The sequence below is a fragment of the Trichechus manatus genome, unplaced genomic scaffold (assembly GCF_000243295.1).
Source record: "Trichechus manatus latirostris isolate Lorelei unplaced genomic scaffold, TriManLat1.0 scaffold00046, whole genome shotgun sequence".
Classification (NCBI taxonomy): domain Eukaryota; kingdom Metazoa; phylum Chordata; class Mammalia; order Sirenia; family Trichechidae; genus Trichechus; species Trichechus manatus.
Window position 1 is genome coordinate 4,501,293 of NW_004443982.1, and position 18,756 is coordinate 4,520,048.

The window sequence follows — 18,756 nt, forward strand, 5'->3', positions numbered from 1 at the left end:
CCATTCTCTGTCAGTTTTCGCACTCCATTTGGTGCTTGGCTGAGTTCTTTATCTCTTCATTTGATGTTTTAGGGTTTCAGGATTATTGTTTTCTCTGTTCGGCTTAGTTTTTCGGATCTTTGCTGTGGAGGGACAGCGTGGTGCTTCTGCCTAGAGCGCCATTTTGCTAGAAGTCCCTTTTTAAAATTTTGACAGATGTTTCCAAAGTGCTCTCCAGACAGGTTTTATCATTATTTTCATCACTACAGCTTTATATTTTAATGTCTTCCTTAAAAATTTTTTTTGGTTTTACTTTAAATTTCACAAAAAAATTTATTGTAAAATATATGAGTCTTAGTTATCTAGTGCTGCTATAACAAAAATACTACAAGTGGGTGGCTTTCACAAACAGAAGTTTATTTTCTCACAGTATAGGAGGCTAACCCATTGCCATCCAGTGATTTCCAACTCATAGCGACCCTATAGGAGAGAGTAGAAGCGACCCATAGGGTTTCCAAGGAGCGGCTGGTGGATTTGAACCGCTCATCTTTTGGTTAGCAGCCGTAGTTCTTAACCACTGTGCCACCAGGGCTTCTAGAAGTTCAAATTCAGGGTGCTGACTCTAGGGGAAGTCTTTCTCTGTCAACTTAGGGTTAGGTCGTTGTCTCTTCAGCTTGTTTCCTGGTTCCTTGGAGATCTCCATGTGACTTGGCATCAATCTACCCCCATCTTTGCTTTGCTAGGTTGTTTGATCTCTTTTATATCTCAGAAGATACTGACTCAAAATACACCCTTCACTAATCATGCCTTGTTAACATAACAAAGACAAGCCATTTCCAAATGGGATTATAACCACAGGCATAGAGGTTAGAATTTACATCGAGGGCTTCCAACCAGTTCATCATAGTTTGGACCCGTTGAGAATTTGCATTTCTAACAAGTTGCCTGCTGAGAATTTGCATTTCCATCCCAGATATACTGAATCAGAATCTACATTTTAACAGGGTCCTCAGGTGATTTTTATGTATAACTTCCTGGGAACTTGTTAGAAATGATTCTTATTTTGTGCATCCCATGTTCCGATTACAAATGGATATTTGTAGCTGTTTCTTCTCATTTTGAGTTGTGCCACATCAGCAAATAAATGTCCTGAAAGCTTTACTCCATCTCTGTCGTTAAGGTCAACTCTACTTTGAGGAGGCAGCTCTTCCCCAGTCGTATTTTGAGTGCCTTCCAACCTGAGGGGCTCATTTTCCAGCACTTTATCAGTGTTCCGCTGCTATTCATAAGGTTTTCACTGGCCAATTTTTCAGAAGTAGATTGCCAGGTCTTTCTTCCTAGTCTGTCTTAGCCTGGAAACTTCACTGAAACCTGTCCACCATGGGTGACCCTGCTGGTATTTGAAGTACCGGTGGCATAGCTTCCAGCATCACAGCAACATGCAAGCCACCACTCTATGACAAATGGATAAACAAGTGGTAGATTGAATCCATAACATCACCTTGTTTTACTGAACCCTCCCCACATATCTTTAGTTCCCTTCATTGAAATCTCTTCAAAATTCAAGTTGAGTGTGCCTCATGTTTCCCCCCAGACCCTGAGTGATTCAACAGTAAATATATACCATCAGGAATTGGTGTTATGAAGAAAAACAAAGCACGGTTCAGGGAGAGAAAGTGATGGGGTGCTATTCTGGATAGTCAGGGAAGGTTTCCTGAGATGATCTTTTAAGTAGAGAGGAAGAAAATGAAGGAGGTAGCCATGTCGATAACAGCCATGTAAATATGAACTATATAATCTTGGGAAGAATGTCCAAGCATAGGGGGAACAGCAGGTACACTGGCCCTGAGGTGGAATAATGCTTGGTGTGTTTGAGGAGCATCAAGGAGGCTGGTGTGGTTAGAACAGAGTGAGAAGACTGGAGAGTTGCCAGGGCAGAAATTATACTCATCTGACAAATGGGGTAAAGTGGGGACCAGAGAAAGGCAGTTCTGGCCTGAAGTCCCAGAGTCAGGCCATCTTGACTCAGTCCCCATGCCCTCTCCTGCGCATGTGATGTTTCTGGGGACAGGAGGGCCAGAACCCTACCATATGCGCCAGAGAGCACGCACAGCCCCCAAGGGAAGTCTGCCGAGTGGCTGTAGTGCTTGGCCTGCCTGTTGGGCTTGGGCCCCTGCCCTCCATGGGTCAACCTGATCTGACATTCAGGAGCTTCAGTCAGCCTGCTTACAGCAGCCACAGGGATCCTGTTGCAACCCAAGTCAGGCGCATTCCTGCTCTGCTGAGAACCTTCATGGATTTTTCTGAGTTCCCATCTCACTCAGAGAAAAAGCCAGAGTCCTCACCGAGGCCCATGAGGTCCTACAGAAGCTGGTTCTCATCACTTTTCTGGCCTCACATCCTACCACTCTCCCCCTCATGTACTCTACTCCAGCCCCACTGGACACCTGTTATTTACATATGCCAAGCATGCTTCTACCTCAACGCTTTTGTACTGGCTGTTTGTTCCCTTTGCCAGGGACGCTCTTCCTCCAGACATCCATCTTCCTGGGGGTCACACTGACTTGGTTATGGACCCTCCTAGGGATCACACAAACTAGGGTGTGGATGCTCCTTAGGTCACTGGACTGGGGCACAGATATTCCTGGAATGTCACAGACTAAGCTGTGGACACCTCTGTGGTCATAGCTTGGGATTTGGATACTCCTGACGTAACATAGACTGGGGTGTAGATGTTCCTTGGGTCACACAGACTTGGGTGTGGACAGTGTTTGGGTAACAGAATGTACATTTCTAAAGATATGGGATTAAGCTGCAGAAAATGGTTTTGTCCTTGTAGCCGGTGAGTTTCTGTCAGCTTTTGTTCGCTGAATTGTAGAAATTCAGGACTGCAGTCAAGGCAGACATTCTGACATTTCTTTGAGAGGGATTCTTAACCTAAAAAATTTGTTCTGGAAACCCTTTGATGTTTGGTGAAATCTGTGGACTCCTTCACAGAATATTTTTAAAAGGGCATGCACGTACATATACACACACATTCAGGATTACAGTGGAAACCAATTAAATTGGAATAGTTATCACTATATATATTAAAATGAAACAAAATTGGGATATAGTAATATACGGACTTCTTTATTAGTACATCAAATAACAAGAGCTACCATATTCATAGTAGTAACGGATGTGGAGAACATTGCAAGATACCTGCAACAACTGTAATGTAACATAAAAAATAACTCATTTGTATTGGTGAAAAAGTTGCAGGTACTGCTTTTACTACTGCGATTTATTGCCAGCATTCATAATTGGGAGTGGAATGAAATTTCAGTTATATTAATGAAAATAAAGATGTAATATTTTCCTCCATCAAGTTCATGGATACCCCTGACTTCGATCCAGGTTAAGAACCCCTGCTTTAGGGATAAATTCTGGACATAATTAGGACACCCCTGGAAAGGTTCACCTAGAGAAGAGGCAAGACCTCACTCTAGAATTTCCACTGCATTGCAGACATTTTGCAATGTTTCTTTGTTGTTTACGTGGCTGTTGCAGATTCCCACCTGGGGCTTGAATGTTCAGGCCCTGTTGATGAGATGATGATATTTGAAAACAAGTTCATCAATGCAAGTTCTGGCTCTCCTGACAGCGAACAGCTTCTGAGTTGAATCAGCTTGCCAGCAAATTGAAGGTCAAAGAAAAAGAAAGTTTTAAACAAAAACATCTTTTCCCACTTTCTTCTACTATAATCATTGTTCACTAAGCTACTAATATTTTTGTAAGTCCCCCCCCACTTTTATTACATAAAAACATAATGCATTAATGCATAAAACATATATGTTAAGTTTAAGGAGTAACTCTTAAGGTGAACAGTGCATCTGTGTTATTTTGTGTAACTGTACAATGTTCATTGTCATAGCTGTGTAGTTCTCCATTGTGAATATAGCATGATTTAATTACCCATTCTACAGGTGATGGATGCCTGGGTTGTTTCAAGTTTGGGGGTACTACATATAGTGCTGCTATAAACATTCTAGTACTTATTTCTTAGGAGTGGAACTGTATATATGCCACATTAGTAGATAAGGCCTAACAGTTTTCCACAGCGGCCACACCATTTTACACTCCCACCATCAATACATGAGGGTTCCAATTGTTCCATATCCTTCCAAACACTTATTATCATCAATCTTTTTAGTTTTAGCTCGCATTCCCCTGCTGAGCATCTTTTCATGTACTTATTTGCCATTCTTATTACTTCTTTTACTAATCTGTAGCTTTTTAATATTAAGGATACTATACATAGTGATTATAAATACCTTTTCCCACTGTGATGTGCCATTTCACTCTTTTAAAGGTGTCTTTTTTTTTAATGAAAAACTTAGTCTGAATAACCTGTAAGCCGTTGTCAGAAAGGGATCCATTACATCCTGAGGCTGAGAATTCCTCCAGTACTAACAGATTAGCCCACTTTGCTACAGGTCAGCTGGCCTCCTAGCTGTTCCTTAAACACTCCAGGCACAGTTTCATCTCAGGGCCTTTGCATTTGCTATTTCCACTACCTGGACGTTCTTCCTCGAAACACATGGATTCTCTCCCTCATCTCCTTCAGGTCTTTGCTCAAACATTACCTTCTCAATGAGGCCTTCCATGACCACCCTTACTGCAAACCACCACCTCTTTACTCTGCTTTACTTCTACTTTTCATATTCTTTATTACCTTTACATATTATCTATCATCATGCAAGCTATATATAGTGAAATAGATAGATATAGTGAAATGCAAACTCTAGGCAGCTAGAGATAGCTATAATAGTGTATAAACTCTTGCATTCAGAGAATGTCTTATTGTTTTTTTACCTCTTTCCCAAACTAGAAGTTCCATGAAGGCAAGGATATTTGTTTTGTTCCCTGCTGTATGTTCATATCTTCAAACCTAGAATGCCTGGCACATAATATGTGCTAAATAAGTGTTTACTGAATGCCTGAATATATAAAATGCTTAAAGCAGTTCCTGGCATACAACAACAGGTGCTTAATAAAGGTTTGTTGACTGAAATCTTGTTATCAGTTGTCATATCTGAGCTTTTTCTTAAAGGTGCCCTTTACTCATGCTCTTAGATAAAAGGCAAACTTACCTTAACGTGTTAAGGTGAACAATTCATATCACTGTCTTCCACCTACCCAAGAAAAATAAAAGGGACTCAGATACTTGGCTGAGCTTTTCTGTTTATTATGGTTGGTTTTACCCATTGTGTTCTATAGCTATTGGGAGGTAAGGAAGAGAATTTTGGCCCCCAAAACCATAGGATTTGGGGGTAGAAAGAGGCACATTGGGAGGGGGTCACTGTGGGTTCACAGAAAGGGCACTGAGGGCCCTGGCCATGTTTCCAGACCTCAGAGGCCAGCAGGGTGTGACGTGGTGGGATGGCCAGGGGTTGGGGCAAGACGTCCACTATGCTGATAGGGGTCTCCTGGGGACGAATCTCCTTGGCCAGCCGTCCCTTCTTCTTCAGCGTGCAGGCCTCTTGGTATGGTGGAGAGATGGGGGGCTGTGTGGGCGGAGTGTACTTGTACTCTGATCCGTCCTCTAGCTGCAAGAACACATGGGGGGAATGGTGAGGACCTGAAAACCTAGGACAGCTGCTCTCCCAACCCCCTGCCTACTGCTGGCCAGGCACTCACATCTAGTGGGTAACTGCGATCAGAATCATAGGCGCTCAGGTCCCCACAGGTCACAAATGGCACAATGATGCGGGTGGGGCCATCCAGCTGGTTGAAATCTGGGTCTGAGGAACAGGGAGATAGAAGACTGAGGACAGGGCTGGGATGCCTGGGACCAGTCATGACCCAGGCCACAGCATGGGTATCAACTCCTCCAAAAGGATCCCTGCCCGGCTCTCCCCAAATATTCCCCATCTCCTCTTACATTCCTCCACCAGAAATCCTTCACTTGGTTCAGATCACCGCCTCAGGGAGGTCCTCCATACTCACCCCTTCTAAAACATTGTACCTCCCTATTTTTTTTTCACAGCACTTACCTATACTTGATATTCTATATGCTGTCTATACCTTGTCTCACTCAAAAGTAATCTCCACAAGAACAGGCTCTTTGTCTTTTTCCCCCAGGGGGAAGGCTAAAAACCCTCATGGGGCAAAATTTCCACACAGAGGTGGAGTTCCCTCCTGGGGGTGAGACTGAGGCTTCCTAGGATAGAATTCCCTTAAGCAGGCAGTCTCCACAGGGCAGGGCTCTGAATCCTCTCTGGACAGAACTTTCATCTGGTCAGAGAGTTACCACCAGGGGACTGGGACAAAATATTCATAAGGGGGTGGAATTTCAACCAGAAGGTAGGGCTGAGGATCCTCCCAGAATAGCATTTCTACTAGGGGTGGGGCTAAGGACCCTAATGAGGCAAAATTCCCACAGTGGGGTAGAGTTACCACCAAAAGGTAGGGCTGAGGATCCTTTTGCGATACAATTCCTATAAGGGGGCAGAGGCTCCACTGGGGGTGGGACTGAGGGTCCTCATGAAACAATTTCCATAAGGGGGTAGAGTTTCCCCAGGGATGGGGCCCAAGGCTCTGGCTCTCACCGTAAGAGTGGTCTAGCAGGGGTTTGGTCAGGTCTGGTATGAAGCCCTCAGGAGGGTCATAACCTTGACAGACAGCGAAGGCCTCTGTGGATGGAATCTGGAGTGAGGGGTGACTGCCATCTATGCCTGTGCAAGATGCACCCCCAAGACTTCCACCCGCCTACCTGGCCCATCCACCCCACTGACCAATGCTGGAGTTACGGCTGCTCCTGGGCTTGGCACACACCACATTGGAGAAGAAGACCCGCAGCTGGCTATAGATCAGTGTCACATCACGGCCTCGGAATATCTGTGGGGTGGGAAGTCAAAGACGGGTGAGGGTGGCCCTCAAAGACCCCTCTCTACCCCCTATCAAGATTCCCTAGACTCACCTTGGCAACAAAGCAGCCCCCTGGTTTCAAAACGTGTGTAGCAATGTTCAGAGCCTGTGGGCAGGACAGATGGCTAAGGCAGAGTTGGACACAGCCAGAAGGGGGCCAAACTGGGGCAGGGTCAGCCAGGGTTACTCACAGCTAGAAGGAGCTGGGCCTGCATGTACTCATCCACATCATGGAGGCCAGTTACTGTGGCAAGAGGAACAGTGTTAGGGGGGCCCTTTCAGTTCTATGTATCTTCTTGTACCAGAGAGGTTAGGAAGCTAAAACTATTTCCCAGGCTCTCTTACTGCTAAGGTTCTGGATGCAAATTAATATCTAACCAAATGGATGCACATACTGAGCTCCTAGCCCTTCAAGGAACTCATTTAATTTTCAAAGCAACCTCATGAGCAAGTACAATTATTACCATTTCCATCTCCAGCCCAAACTGCAGCTCTGAACTCCAGACTCAGGTCAAACTTGACATCTCAGATTCAACATGTCCAAAACCAAACTGCTGACCTTCCTTCCTAAACATTCTCCTCCTACCATCTTCCCCATCTCATTTGATCCTTACAGTTTTTCAGGCCAAAAACCTTAGTTAACCCTTGACCCCACCCATATCCAAGCCATGCCATGAGCAAATCCTGTCAGCTCTACTTTCAAAAATATATTGAATCCACCCTCTTCTCATCTCCACCACTGCAACCATCATCACCACTCACCTGGACTAATGCAGAAGCCTCCTCCTTGCTGGTCCCCCTGCTTCCACCCGCACCCCTTACACTGCTCACAGGAGCTAGAAGGATCCTGTTATAGCCCAAGTCAGGCACGGCCCTCCTCTACTCAGAACCCTCTCCTGGTTTTCTCCAAGCCCCTATCTCACTCAGAGAAAAAGCCAAACTCCTCACTGTGGCCCTCACCTACAGGATCTGGCCCCCATCACCTGACTTTACCTCCGACCACTCTCCCCCTCGCTCACCCTTGGTTCAGCTAGAGTCCTCCTTCTCATTATCCTACATACACACCAAGCACGCTCCCAGCTCCAACTTTTGCACTGGCTGTTCCCTTTGCCTGGATCCTTCTTCCTCCAGACACACCCAGGGCTCACTCTCTCATCTTTAGGTCTTTGCTCTAAAGTCAGTGAGGCCTTCCCCATCTACTTTATTTAAAATTCCAACATGCACTCCCCACTTCCCTCCCTACTTCACTGATTTCCCCAGGGTACCTATCACCTTTTAACATATTACATAGTTCAATCATTTATTTTACTTCTTTCCCATCTGTGCCCACTAGAACACCAGCTCCACAAGGTCACAGATTAGTGATATTTTATTCACTAATGTTTTCCCAATGCCTAGAACAGTGCTTGACACACAGTAGGTGCTCAGTAAATGTGTTTTGAATGGATGATTGACTGAATAAATGGAAAAATGAATGAGTAAAATGGAATTGGACAGTAGCAGAGGAATAAAAGGGATGGGTGGACAACAAACACAAAACAGAAACGTGGGGGAAAGGTGTGGGGGGACTGAAGCAGTGGACAGGCAATAGAGGTTGGAAGTTGCCAGATATGGGGAAAAGCTGACAGCAAAGGGAAGAGGCAAGGAGTAGTTGAAGAGATGAAAGAAATCAACACTGGTGGAAGATCCTGAGAAAGACATACACAGGGGCCCTCCACCCTGCTGCTTACCATCGGGAGCCCCATCACACACCACTAGGTCTGCAGGGCAGCCGTCAAAGTGCTGAATGATCTCCTTGGCAGTAGATAGCTATGGAGAGAGGGAGAATGAGTGGCCTCAGGGTCCCCCAGCTGCTGCCCTTGAACCCCACCTTCCCAGGACCCCACCCCAGCCAAATTCTCAGGCTTTGCCCGTCTAAGACGGGGCTCCATCTCTGGGGACCCAGTCTCATCTTTTTTTTTTTTTTTTTTTGCTATTTCTCTGCGATGACAGCTGCTGGCCCTGTTTCTCCTTTGTTACTCTCTCTCAGCTACTGTCTCTATCTCTGTCTTTCTCTCTTTGTTTCTCTCTATCCTCTATTTTCCATAGCCTCCAGATGGGGGGTCTTCACCTAGGATGCACCTCAGCTACCCCTGGCCATGCTCTCACCTGGGTGATGTCCCCCTGGATCTGTAACACACCTGGCAACGGAGCCATAGCCTGCAGGTCCACGGCCACCACGTGTCCACCCCTGTGGACAACACAGCCCATGTCAGTCCAGTCTTCACTCCCAGAACCCCCTACATAGCCCACCCTCCCTGTCCCCCACCAGGGACCCCACACTCACTCAATTTTCTGGCTCAGCACCTGGCTCCAGCTGCCTGGGGCCGCACACAGGTCAACGGCCCGCGTCACGCCTGGGCACACACAGGAAGGTGTATTAGTCAGCTGCACCCACCTCTCCAACCCAGGGACCCTGCAAAGTTCACCCCTCTCCCTTGGGGAACACACATGTCTATCCATTGCCCATGCACCCAACTCTTCCTTGGGATTCTGCCCATCTTCCTGCCTGCCTCTCTGCCCCAGAGATCCTCCAATTGAGCCCACCTACCACAGGGAGCCCTGCAGACCTAGCTAACTTGTCTATCCCCCTTGAACTGGCCCCCTCAGCAACTCGCCCGCCAGGTGGGGACCTTGGAAGAGTTGGAATTCCTCATCCAGTTGTAGTAGCTTGAAAGCACTGCGGGCACGCCAGCCATTCTCCTTGGCCAGGCGGTAGTAGACATCCCGCTTGTCCTTTGATGTCCGTCCCATCTCACGCACTCTGTTTGCCCAGGGACCTGCCAACAGTAAGCTGATGCCAACCTGTATCAGTAACTGGGTGGAGGGGCCACTACCTACCTCTGTAGGGCAGGAAGAACCACATAAACCAAACCAGGCTCATCTGACCCCCATGACAGCCCATTCAGCAGATGAGAAGACTAAAGCCCAGTCACTGATCCCATTGACCTCAGTGACCCTGAACAACACCATCACTGAGCCTTCAGGCTCTATTACTCATCTTACATATCCCCCATCACTGATCTCACACAACTCCCATCAGTGACCCCAGAGACCCCTATCATCACTCACCCCACAGATCTCCCATAACTCACTCCACAGACCCCATCATTCACCTTAGAGCCCCCCAATCATTCACCTCAGAGCCCTCATCACTCACCTCACAAACCCATCACTCACCCCACAAATCCCTTATTACTCACCTCACAGACCCCTCATCATTTACTCCACAGACCCCATCACTGAATCTACAGAACCCTATTATTCACCCCATAGACCCCTAGTCCCCCAGTACTTATCTCAGCAATGACCCATTACTGACCCTGGCAACCCCCCATCACTGTCATTAAACCCCATGACTCTCACAATCAACCCCTCTTTGACCACCTCATCCCCACTAACATCTCACTGACCAAACTCCCAACAGTCCCCATTGCTCCAGATTCATATGCCCCCATTAGCCCACCATTAATCCCCTGCTTTTCACCCCATTATCCTAAAACTACCTCATTGCACTCCCCACCCCCTTAGTCGTCATCTCTCTCTGCCCACCCCATTCTCCATTAATCCCTTAAATGAGTAAACCAAAACCAGTCATCGAGTTGATTCCAACTCATAATGACCACATGCATGTCAGAGTAGAACTGAGCTTTGTAGGGTTTTCAATAGCTGACCTTCAGAAGTAGACCACCAGGTCTTTCTTCCAAGGCACCTCTGGGTGGGATCGAACTGCCAAATGTTGTGTGATCCTGTTGGTATTTATCACCCCCCCTTAATACCTGGAGGATCATGCCATATTAGCCTCCCATTAAGCTCTCAATTACTATGATTTATCAGCCCCCATTAACTCATTAGCCCCCTAATCAATCTCTCATAGTTTATACCCCCATTAGTCTCCTATAGCCTCTCTGTTACTCCCTTGACACCAAACTCTCTCATCAGTTCCCCATTCTCGCCTCACTGCCCACCCTGCCCTCCACTAATCACTGGACGACCACGCCCGAACAGTTTACTATTTATTACTCTCTCCTCAGTAATTCCTGGATGATCATGTCATGATCACGCAGTATTAACCCTTTGACTACAAAAATCCATCAGCCTCTCATGATCTCTTCTTTGATCACTGCCCCCACAGTCCCTGGATCATCACACCCACACTAGCCCTCCATTAACCCCTCAATGATCATCTCCATCGGTCTCTATTATTCCTTCCATAGCCCCATCACTCTCCATTAACTTGTTAAATACCATACCTCCACCAATCCCTTGGTGATCACACCCCCATCCACCTTCCATTATCTTCTAGTTGCCCACTCTACCACCACCTCGTTTATCAATCGCTGAACACACCCACACCGGCCCTAACGAACCTGTTGATTAAAAACACTCCTATTAACATCTCTATCGGACCTCCATTACCCAACTGTCCATTAACAACTCTCTGACCACACCTCCAGTCCCTCCTCATCAGTGCCTCAAAAATCATGCCCTCATCGGGACCTCCAGGCTCCCCTGTATGCAGCTCCGCCGATATCTGGATCCCGAGCCTACCCCGAATAGTGGTCCCCTTCTGCATAGAAACCTCGGGTCTGGCGCCCACCCAGGGCCAGCTGCCGGAACTATGCCGCCGCCAACGCCCAGGACAGACCTCTTTTCCTTTCCCTGCCAGCAGGACGGCGCAGGCGCGCCTCGACAGAGCCTAGGCCTGGATCCACGTCCTCCGCGCCCGACAGCCTACCTTAGCTTTCAGAGTGGGAGGAAGGAGGCTGGTCTGTTAACAGCCCGAGCCTTGGCGAGAGCGGAAAAGGGAAAGAAATCGTAGGACTTCAGTTTGTGCCCTTAGTTGACCCGAATGCCCATTGCGCAAGCCTAAGGGCTAATGCAGCGCGGCACGGTTGGCAATGTGGTTCGCTAAGGCTCCGGCGCGGCCTGGACCCGACCTGAACGTACAACGTGAGTTCCGTCATCTTGTGTTGACGTGGCTAGTCATGCGAATCGCCGTTCCCAGCATGCAACGGCACGACCAAAGCTGCTGAATTCGCGCACTGCGTAGCTGAAACATCGCGAGGCACAGGAACTGGTTCTTTGTTCTTTTGTTCTAACGCTAAGATCGATTTATTCCCTCACCCTTCCCAGTTTGGACCTTGGTGTTAGTTGAGCCTGTGGACTACGTTTCCCAAGATGGAACGAGCATGATGGCATCCATTCATTTGACATGTGCTGCAAAGCGGAATTATTGCTAGAATAACCCGTTGCCTTGGAGTCGTTTCCGACTCATAGCGACCATGTAGGACAGGGTAGAACTGGCCCACAGGGTTTCTAAGGCTGTAAATCTGTAGGGAAGCCGACTGCCACATCTTTCTCCCGCTGAGCTGGTGGGTTGGAACCCAGGGCTCCTAGTGAGAATAAGAAAGGTGTTTTTGTGTGTTAAGTACGCGAGCGCTCTGAAGCTTCAAGCTTCGATTTCGAATCCTACCTCCGCCAAATGCTAGCGCTGCCTGAATTTTACCGTCCTAGAACTTCCATTTTCCCCATCTGTAAAATGAGGATAATAAATAGTACAGATTTAACAGATTTATTGGAAGGATTGAATAGGTGTAGCTTACTTAGCACACTGTCTGGCCTTTCATAATTCTGCTCTTCAAACATTTTTTAACTCCTATCCACAAAAAAAGATACACACATCGCGACCCAGTGCACAAACATAATGGAAACATTTATTATACTGGTGACTATGTACTAGGCACTAAGTGCTTTCAGTGGTGTCCTGGTAAATGGCTAACAACTAGAATTCTGGGAAGGGGGGAAAAAAAAAAGCTCCGGTTTCTAACATTTGTCAGTTTCCATGGTTTGCATACTCTCATCTCGACAGACTTCAGGTTAGTAACGTGTAGTCACTGAACACCGAGTTAGAAAGAATGCAGTAGCCCACCATTATATCATATTCTTACCATACAGACGGAATATAAGTAAATAACCGCAAGAGCGTAGATAACAGTGAGATGTAATAAAATAATTAGAAAGTGATGAGTTTTGAGCATTTATCACCTTTAAAAAATATTTTTAAAAATATAATTTAGTTAATTGTAAGTTTATATCATTTAATTTTTAATAATAGCTGTGTTGAACAACCAGTTTGCAAAATTCTCTCGAACCTTTACAAGTTGGCTCCAGCACACCACTGAATGCTTTCCTTATGTTAGGTCATTTAATCTTTACAATCACCATATGAGGTGGTTACTGTAATTATACCCATTTTACAGATGAGGAAATTGAGACAAGGGAGGATATATACGAAATATATAAACATATGCCATTTAATTTAATGTGTATGATTAGAAATATATAGTGATGTATAATATTTCACTAATATATAAAATACATATTATTAAACATATAAATATGCCATTATATGTAAATATAAAGAAATATACAATGGTATATTTTTATACATTTTATATAGTGTATATATAAAATAAATATCATAGATATAATACATATAAATGTATATGCTAATATATATAAATATGCTAGTATCTATGTGGAGCCCTGGTGGTTAAGAGCTTGGCTGCTAACCAAAGGGTCAGCAGTATGAATCCACCAGCTGCTCCTTGGAAAACCTACGGGGCAGTTCTGCTGTGTCTTACAAGGTCTCTTGTGAGTCAGAATCGCTCAGTGACAACAGGTTTTTTTTTTTTTTTTTAGTATCTATATACATTTATTTATACAAGAAACTGCCTATACTAAATATAAATATACTATTAAATATATATAGAATATTGAATATACCATGGACTGTCAGAAGAACAAACAAGTCTGTCCAGAGTGCTCTTTGGAAGTGAGGATGGCAAGACTTCGTCTCACGTACTTTGGACATGTTATCAGGAGGGACCAGTCCTTGGAGACGGACATTATGCTTGGCAGAGTAGAGGGTTGGCAAAAAAAGAGGAAGACCCTTGACGAGATGGATTGACACAGTGGCTGCAACAATGGGCTCAAGCATAACGATTGTGGGGATGGTGAAGGACTGGGTAGTGTTTCATTCTGTTGTACATAGGGTCGCTAAGAGTCGGAACCGACTCAACAGCACCCAACAACAACAATTAAATATATAAATATATAATGTTATGTCAGGTGGTGAAAAAGCTATGAAGAATAATAAAGCAGGGTGAAAGGGGATCAAGAGTAACGGGTTGAGTTGTTATTTTAGACAGCATGGTCAAGGAAGGCTTCTTTGAGGAGGTGACATTTGAGCTGAGACTTAGATTAACTGAAGAGGGGCCCACCCTTGGAATATTTTATGAAAGAGCACTGTAAGCAGAAGGAACACCAAGTGCAACTGACCCTTAGGTGAGAACCAGCTTGGTGAGTATTCAAAGAACAGAACAATTGATTTCATCATTCCTTAGAATGTGAGCTTCAGGAAGGCAGAGATTTCTGTTCTGTCACATTCACCAATCGCTGAAACCAGGACCCAACACACAGTTGGTGTTCAATAAATGCTTGTTGAATTCACCCTTTTGTTTCATTATTCCTTCATTCTTTCCTCAGTTGTGCGGGGCCCTGGGAGGAGGCAGTGAGACTCTAGGAAAAAGGTGTAGACAGAGGAATAGAGACACGACACTGACACAGACACCGGAGAGAGCACCTTCCTGGAGGAGTCACTGAGAGCCTGGGAGGAAGGGAGAGCTTTCTCTGCAGAGCTCAAAGGGCTTGTGGGGGTGTGGGGATTGAGGTCCTGGGAGCGGTGGGAACATGGTTCCCTGTAGATGTGAGCCAGTGTGAGAAAGGAAGGGTTCAGGACACCAGGCTGCTGCTCTACAGAGAGGAGAGAGCGCAGGCATTGGGGGGGGGGCATGTTCACCCTGTGGGACACTTCCCATGTCCTGTTTTCTTGCTGCTCACAAAGAGGATGTTTAATTTTTAGCAAAGAAACTTACTTCCTCCAGTAAGGCCAGGGGCTTGAGGGACAGGAGCCAGGCTCTGAACTCCCCAGGCTCTTCCCGAAGTAGGGTGTCGGCCTGCAGCTCCCACCCAGCACCCCACTAGGTGTAAAGGTCTCCTCCCATCAGCCTCCTGAGGAGGTCAAGGACGGGGCTGCCAGGCCAGCTCTTCACCAATGGCATCTAACAGTGTGAAGGAAAGAAGGGGGTCCATGGGCACAGGATTAGACCCTGATTCCAGACGCCCTGCTGCCCAGGGGCTGCTTTGAGGGACAGAAGAGGCTCCACAGAGCTCCTCAGTGGGGAGCCTGCATGAAAGGCTAGGTGACAATCCTAAATGCACCTGAGTGGAGGCTGTCTTTAACCAACTGAGAATAATCCATTAATTCTTTTAACAGAAAAATATACTGAGAAATTACTATGTGTCAAGTATTGCTCTAAGTGCTTTACCTGTAGCAATTCATTGGACTTTCCAATAAAGCTACCAGTTAGGCATTATTCTGCCCTGAAGAAGCTGAGACACAGATCTAGGAAAGCTTGGGCTGTTAACTGCTTTTTTACGTTGCCTCCTCCCCTGAGTACTGCTAAGCAGTGACCTGTTTTAATGAGACTAAGCTCAAATCACGATGGGGAAGAGGTGCTGCTTAAAAGAACTGACAAGAACCAAAAATGATATCCCAAACGGGATAAAGAGTCCAAAATGTCACATAAGCGTCGACTTTAATGAACCAATAAGAATCCCAAATGACCCTGAGAAGGGGCCCTACTTTGATGAACTAACAAAGTGCTTTTATCCTTGGCAGAGCCTCAAGGCCCCTGTCATGCTTCAAGACAGCTGTTCCTTCTAAAGCAGGCTGCCCTCCGCAGCCAGATTACATGTTCCCTTTGTTTTCCTTTCTGCCAGCGTATGTTGGGCACCTGCTATTTGCGGTGCTCTGAAGCGTGGCTGTGCTATGGGGTGCAGAGCTGGATGCAGGCTCATCCCTCCCCTAGAAGAGTTCAGTTGGCAGAAATAACAATAATACTGATGCTGATATGACAATTGATAAATGGCATTTATTGAGCACCTGAGGTGTGCTGGTGGTCCTGTGCTGGGCAATGTTAGTGGGCTGGGGAAGGCTCTGACTGGGGAGAGGAATGGTCAGAGCAGGAAACTGCTGCCCAGAGGTAGCAAGTGCAGGGTGTCTATTTTTTGTCCAAGGTATACCGTTTTTTGGACAGAACACTTTAGACTTCTTGAAATCCAGACACCTGCCTAGCCTCCCTACCCCCACCCCTGCCCCACTGTTGCCACCTGGGCCAAGGCCTCTGGTGACAGGTGTCTCTTTTCCTGGCCGGTCTGTAGCACAGATGTGTAATGGCTCCCGGAGGGGGGGCAGTGGGGAGGGGAATGTCAGAGGAGAAAGAAATCAGAGTAGGCCGGGATAGGCCGGGGAGGAGAGAGCAGCTAGAGGGGGTTGGGCAGGGATGTGTGTTCATGTGAATACCCCGAGTGTATCTCATCTGTCCTCTGTCACAATCACATATGTGTGAGCTGCATGTGAGTCCTCCTGTGTAACTTGGCTGGTTGTGTCTTCTATTTGTGACTGCCTGTCTAACACGTGTGTTTCCTTTCTGGTGACTGCGTCAGTACTGTCTGCTTCTGCAATTCACGTATATGGGGTTGTGTGTGTGCATTCCTTGGGTATGTATATGTCTCCTTTGTAACACTTTTGGATAGTGTGTTTGAGTATTTGTCTCTCCTATGTGTGTGTCTTCTATGAATGTGGTCTTTCTTCTGTGTGTGCATCACCATGTTTGTGTGTCCTTGGTAAATGGCTGTAGGTGTATGGGTCCTATGGTTGTTTCTTTTGGTGCTACTGAGTGTGTATTGTCTGGTTCCCATTTCCTCTTCATGTAGCTTTAGGTGTATTTTCTGTATTTCCTCTTTGTAACAACAGTAAGTGTACTCTCTGTATTCCTGTGTTTCTGTTTTTGCACTGTATACGCGGTCTCTGTGTTTCTTCTCTGACTTGATTTGTGAATAGCTGTGTGTGTGTACATAAGTGCTTGTCACTATCTGCTTGAATGCAGTTGTGCATGTGTTTGTGACTGGCTTTTCTGCCTGCACAGTTATGTCTGTCTGTGACTGCCTCTCTCTCTGTGATCAGAGCTCTGTGTGTGTGGTTGGTTACCTGTGGTCACATCCACACAAATTCACATGCACATAGGTATCATTATAGAGTCTGAATTTGAAAGTTGGCCTCAAGGGCTGTGTGAACCTGGAATTGTGTGTGCCGGAGAGACACGGGGCCCATGCATGATGCTGTCAGCTCGGTGTGATCCTCTCTGTGAGCTCTGTGTGTGGTGGTGACCCTGTGTGTGACTTGCCTGTCAGTTCTCTTCGGTATGGCTGTCTTAGTTATCTAGTGCTGCTGTAACAGAAATACCACAAGTGGATGGCTTTAACAAAGCGAAATTTATTTCCTCACAGTCTAGTAGGCTAGAAGTCCAAATTCAGGGTGTCAGCTCCAGGGGAAGGCTTCCTATCTCTGTCGGCTCTGGAGGAAGGTCCTTCTCGTCAATCTTCCCTTGGTCAGGGAGCATCTCAGCATAGGAACCTCAGGTCCGAGGGAAGCACTCTGCTTCCGACGCTGCTTTCTTGGCGGTATGAGGTCCCCCGTCCCTCTGCTTGCTTCTCTCTTTTATATCTCAAAAGAGATTGGCTTAAGACACTGTCTAATCTTGCATATCTCATCAGTATAACTGCCGCTAATCCATCTTACTACACCATAGTGATAGGATTTACAACATATAGGGAAATCACATCAGATGAAAAAATGGTAGACAATCATACAATACTGGGAATCATGACCTAGCCAAGTTGACACATATTTTTGGGGGACACAATTCGGTCCATGACAGTGGCTGTTAGTTTGTAGGTAATGATGTCTATGAATATGTAGTATCTGTAAATCTGTGTCAATCTGTGCTCTCTGTGTGTGGCTGAGTCTGCAGGTGATGATACCTGTGAGACTATAGTCACTCTGTGCAGCCATGAGTATGTGACCATGCCATGAGTCTGGATTCTGAGTGTGGTGTTTTTGAGTCTATGTGTGTTCAGTCTGTTGGCCTGTATTCTCCATGTGGGGCTGTGAGGCTGTAGAAATTAGGCTGTGTTTGTTTGCGTCTCTTTGGGTGATGGCAAGTCTGCCCCTATGGTCTCTCTGAGAGCTTCTTGATGGGGCTGTGATGGTGCCTGTTGTGTAGCTGTGATCCCTGCCTGAGTGAGTAGGAATATTTCTCCTGCTGTGGGACAGTAAATACTCCACCTCTCCCTCCTCCAACGGCGGGTGGGGTGGGGGCATCTAGGCTGGCTTTGAAGCCCCAGCCAGCTCCTGGCCTTTCCGGGAATTCTGTGCTCTCTGTGGGGAGTGGGCAGGCAGGTGGTGGGGCCTGAACAGAGGTCTCTTGTCCACCTGGGCTTCAAACAGGCCGGCCAAGTTGGGCCCCGACCCCAAGTCCACCCTGCCTGACTCCCTGCAGGGGACACATGCCTTGCCTGGGACAGACATGCCTGTCATGTGCCTGGATGGCATGGACAGAGAGACAGTAGAGCTTCTCAGTTAGGGCCTGGACGGTCACTACCCCATGCCTGGGCTGGGGGCCGGGATCCCTGGGCACCTAGTTTGCAGACAGAGTACATCCACACTCCCCACCGGACCATGAATGTCCTCCCTGCCTCCATCCCAGGATCTAAGGTCTGTCCAAGGCCTATCCATAGTTGCCTGGCCATGGCTGCCTCTGCACCTGCTCCACTGCTGTCCCTAGGCCTGTGCATCCATCCAGGCTGCTCCTCTGCCTGAATCTTACTTTCTCTGCTTGTTGTCATCTGTCCCTCGCG

General features: G+C 46.7%; 1 protein-coding gene across 5 annotated transcripts; it reads right to left on the reverse strand.

The window, feature by feature from the left end:
- Positions 1 to 2,085: 2,085 nt before the first annotated feature.
- FTSJ1 (FtsJ RNA 2'-O-methyltransferase 1) lies at positions 2,086 to 12,149 on the reverse strand. Of its 5 annotated transcripts, XM_004376882.2 has the most exons (13): positions 11,669 to 12,149; positions 9,564 to 9,724; positions 9,218 to 9,287; positions 9,040 to 9,121; positions 8,622 to 8,700; positions 7,083 to 7,135; positions 6,944 to 6,997; positions 6,759 to 6,861; positions 6,573 to 6,656; positions 5,662 to 5,765; positions 5,373 to 5,570; positions 5,115 to 5,156; positions 2,087 to 3,649 (listed from the first exon to the last, which is right to left on the reverse strand). In XM_004376882.2, the coding sequence occupies exons 2-12, from the start codon at positions 9,682 to 9,684 to the stop codon at positions 5,124 to 5,126; spliced, it is 981 nt and encodes a 326-aa protein (XP_004376939.1). In that variant the 5' UTR covers positions 9,685 to 9,724; positions 11,669 to 12,149; the 3' UTR covers positions 2,087 to 3,649; positions 5,115 to 5,123. The 5 variants fall into 5 exon arrangements, 4 of the variants coding, with proteins under 4 accessions (XP_004376939.1, XP_023587643.1, XP_023587644.1 ...); XR_002824204.1 differs by having other exon boundaries at positions 2,086 to 3,649; positions 5,115 to 5,570; XM_023731877.1 differs by having other exon boundaries at positions 2,179 to 5,156.
- Between the last annotated feature and the right edge of the window lie 6,607 nt (positions 12,150 to 18,756).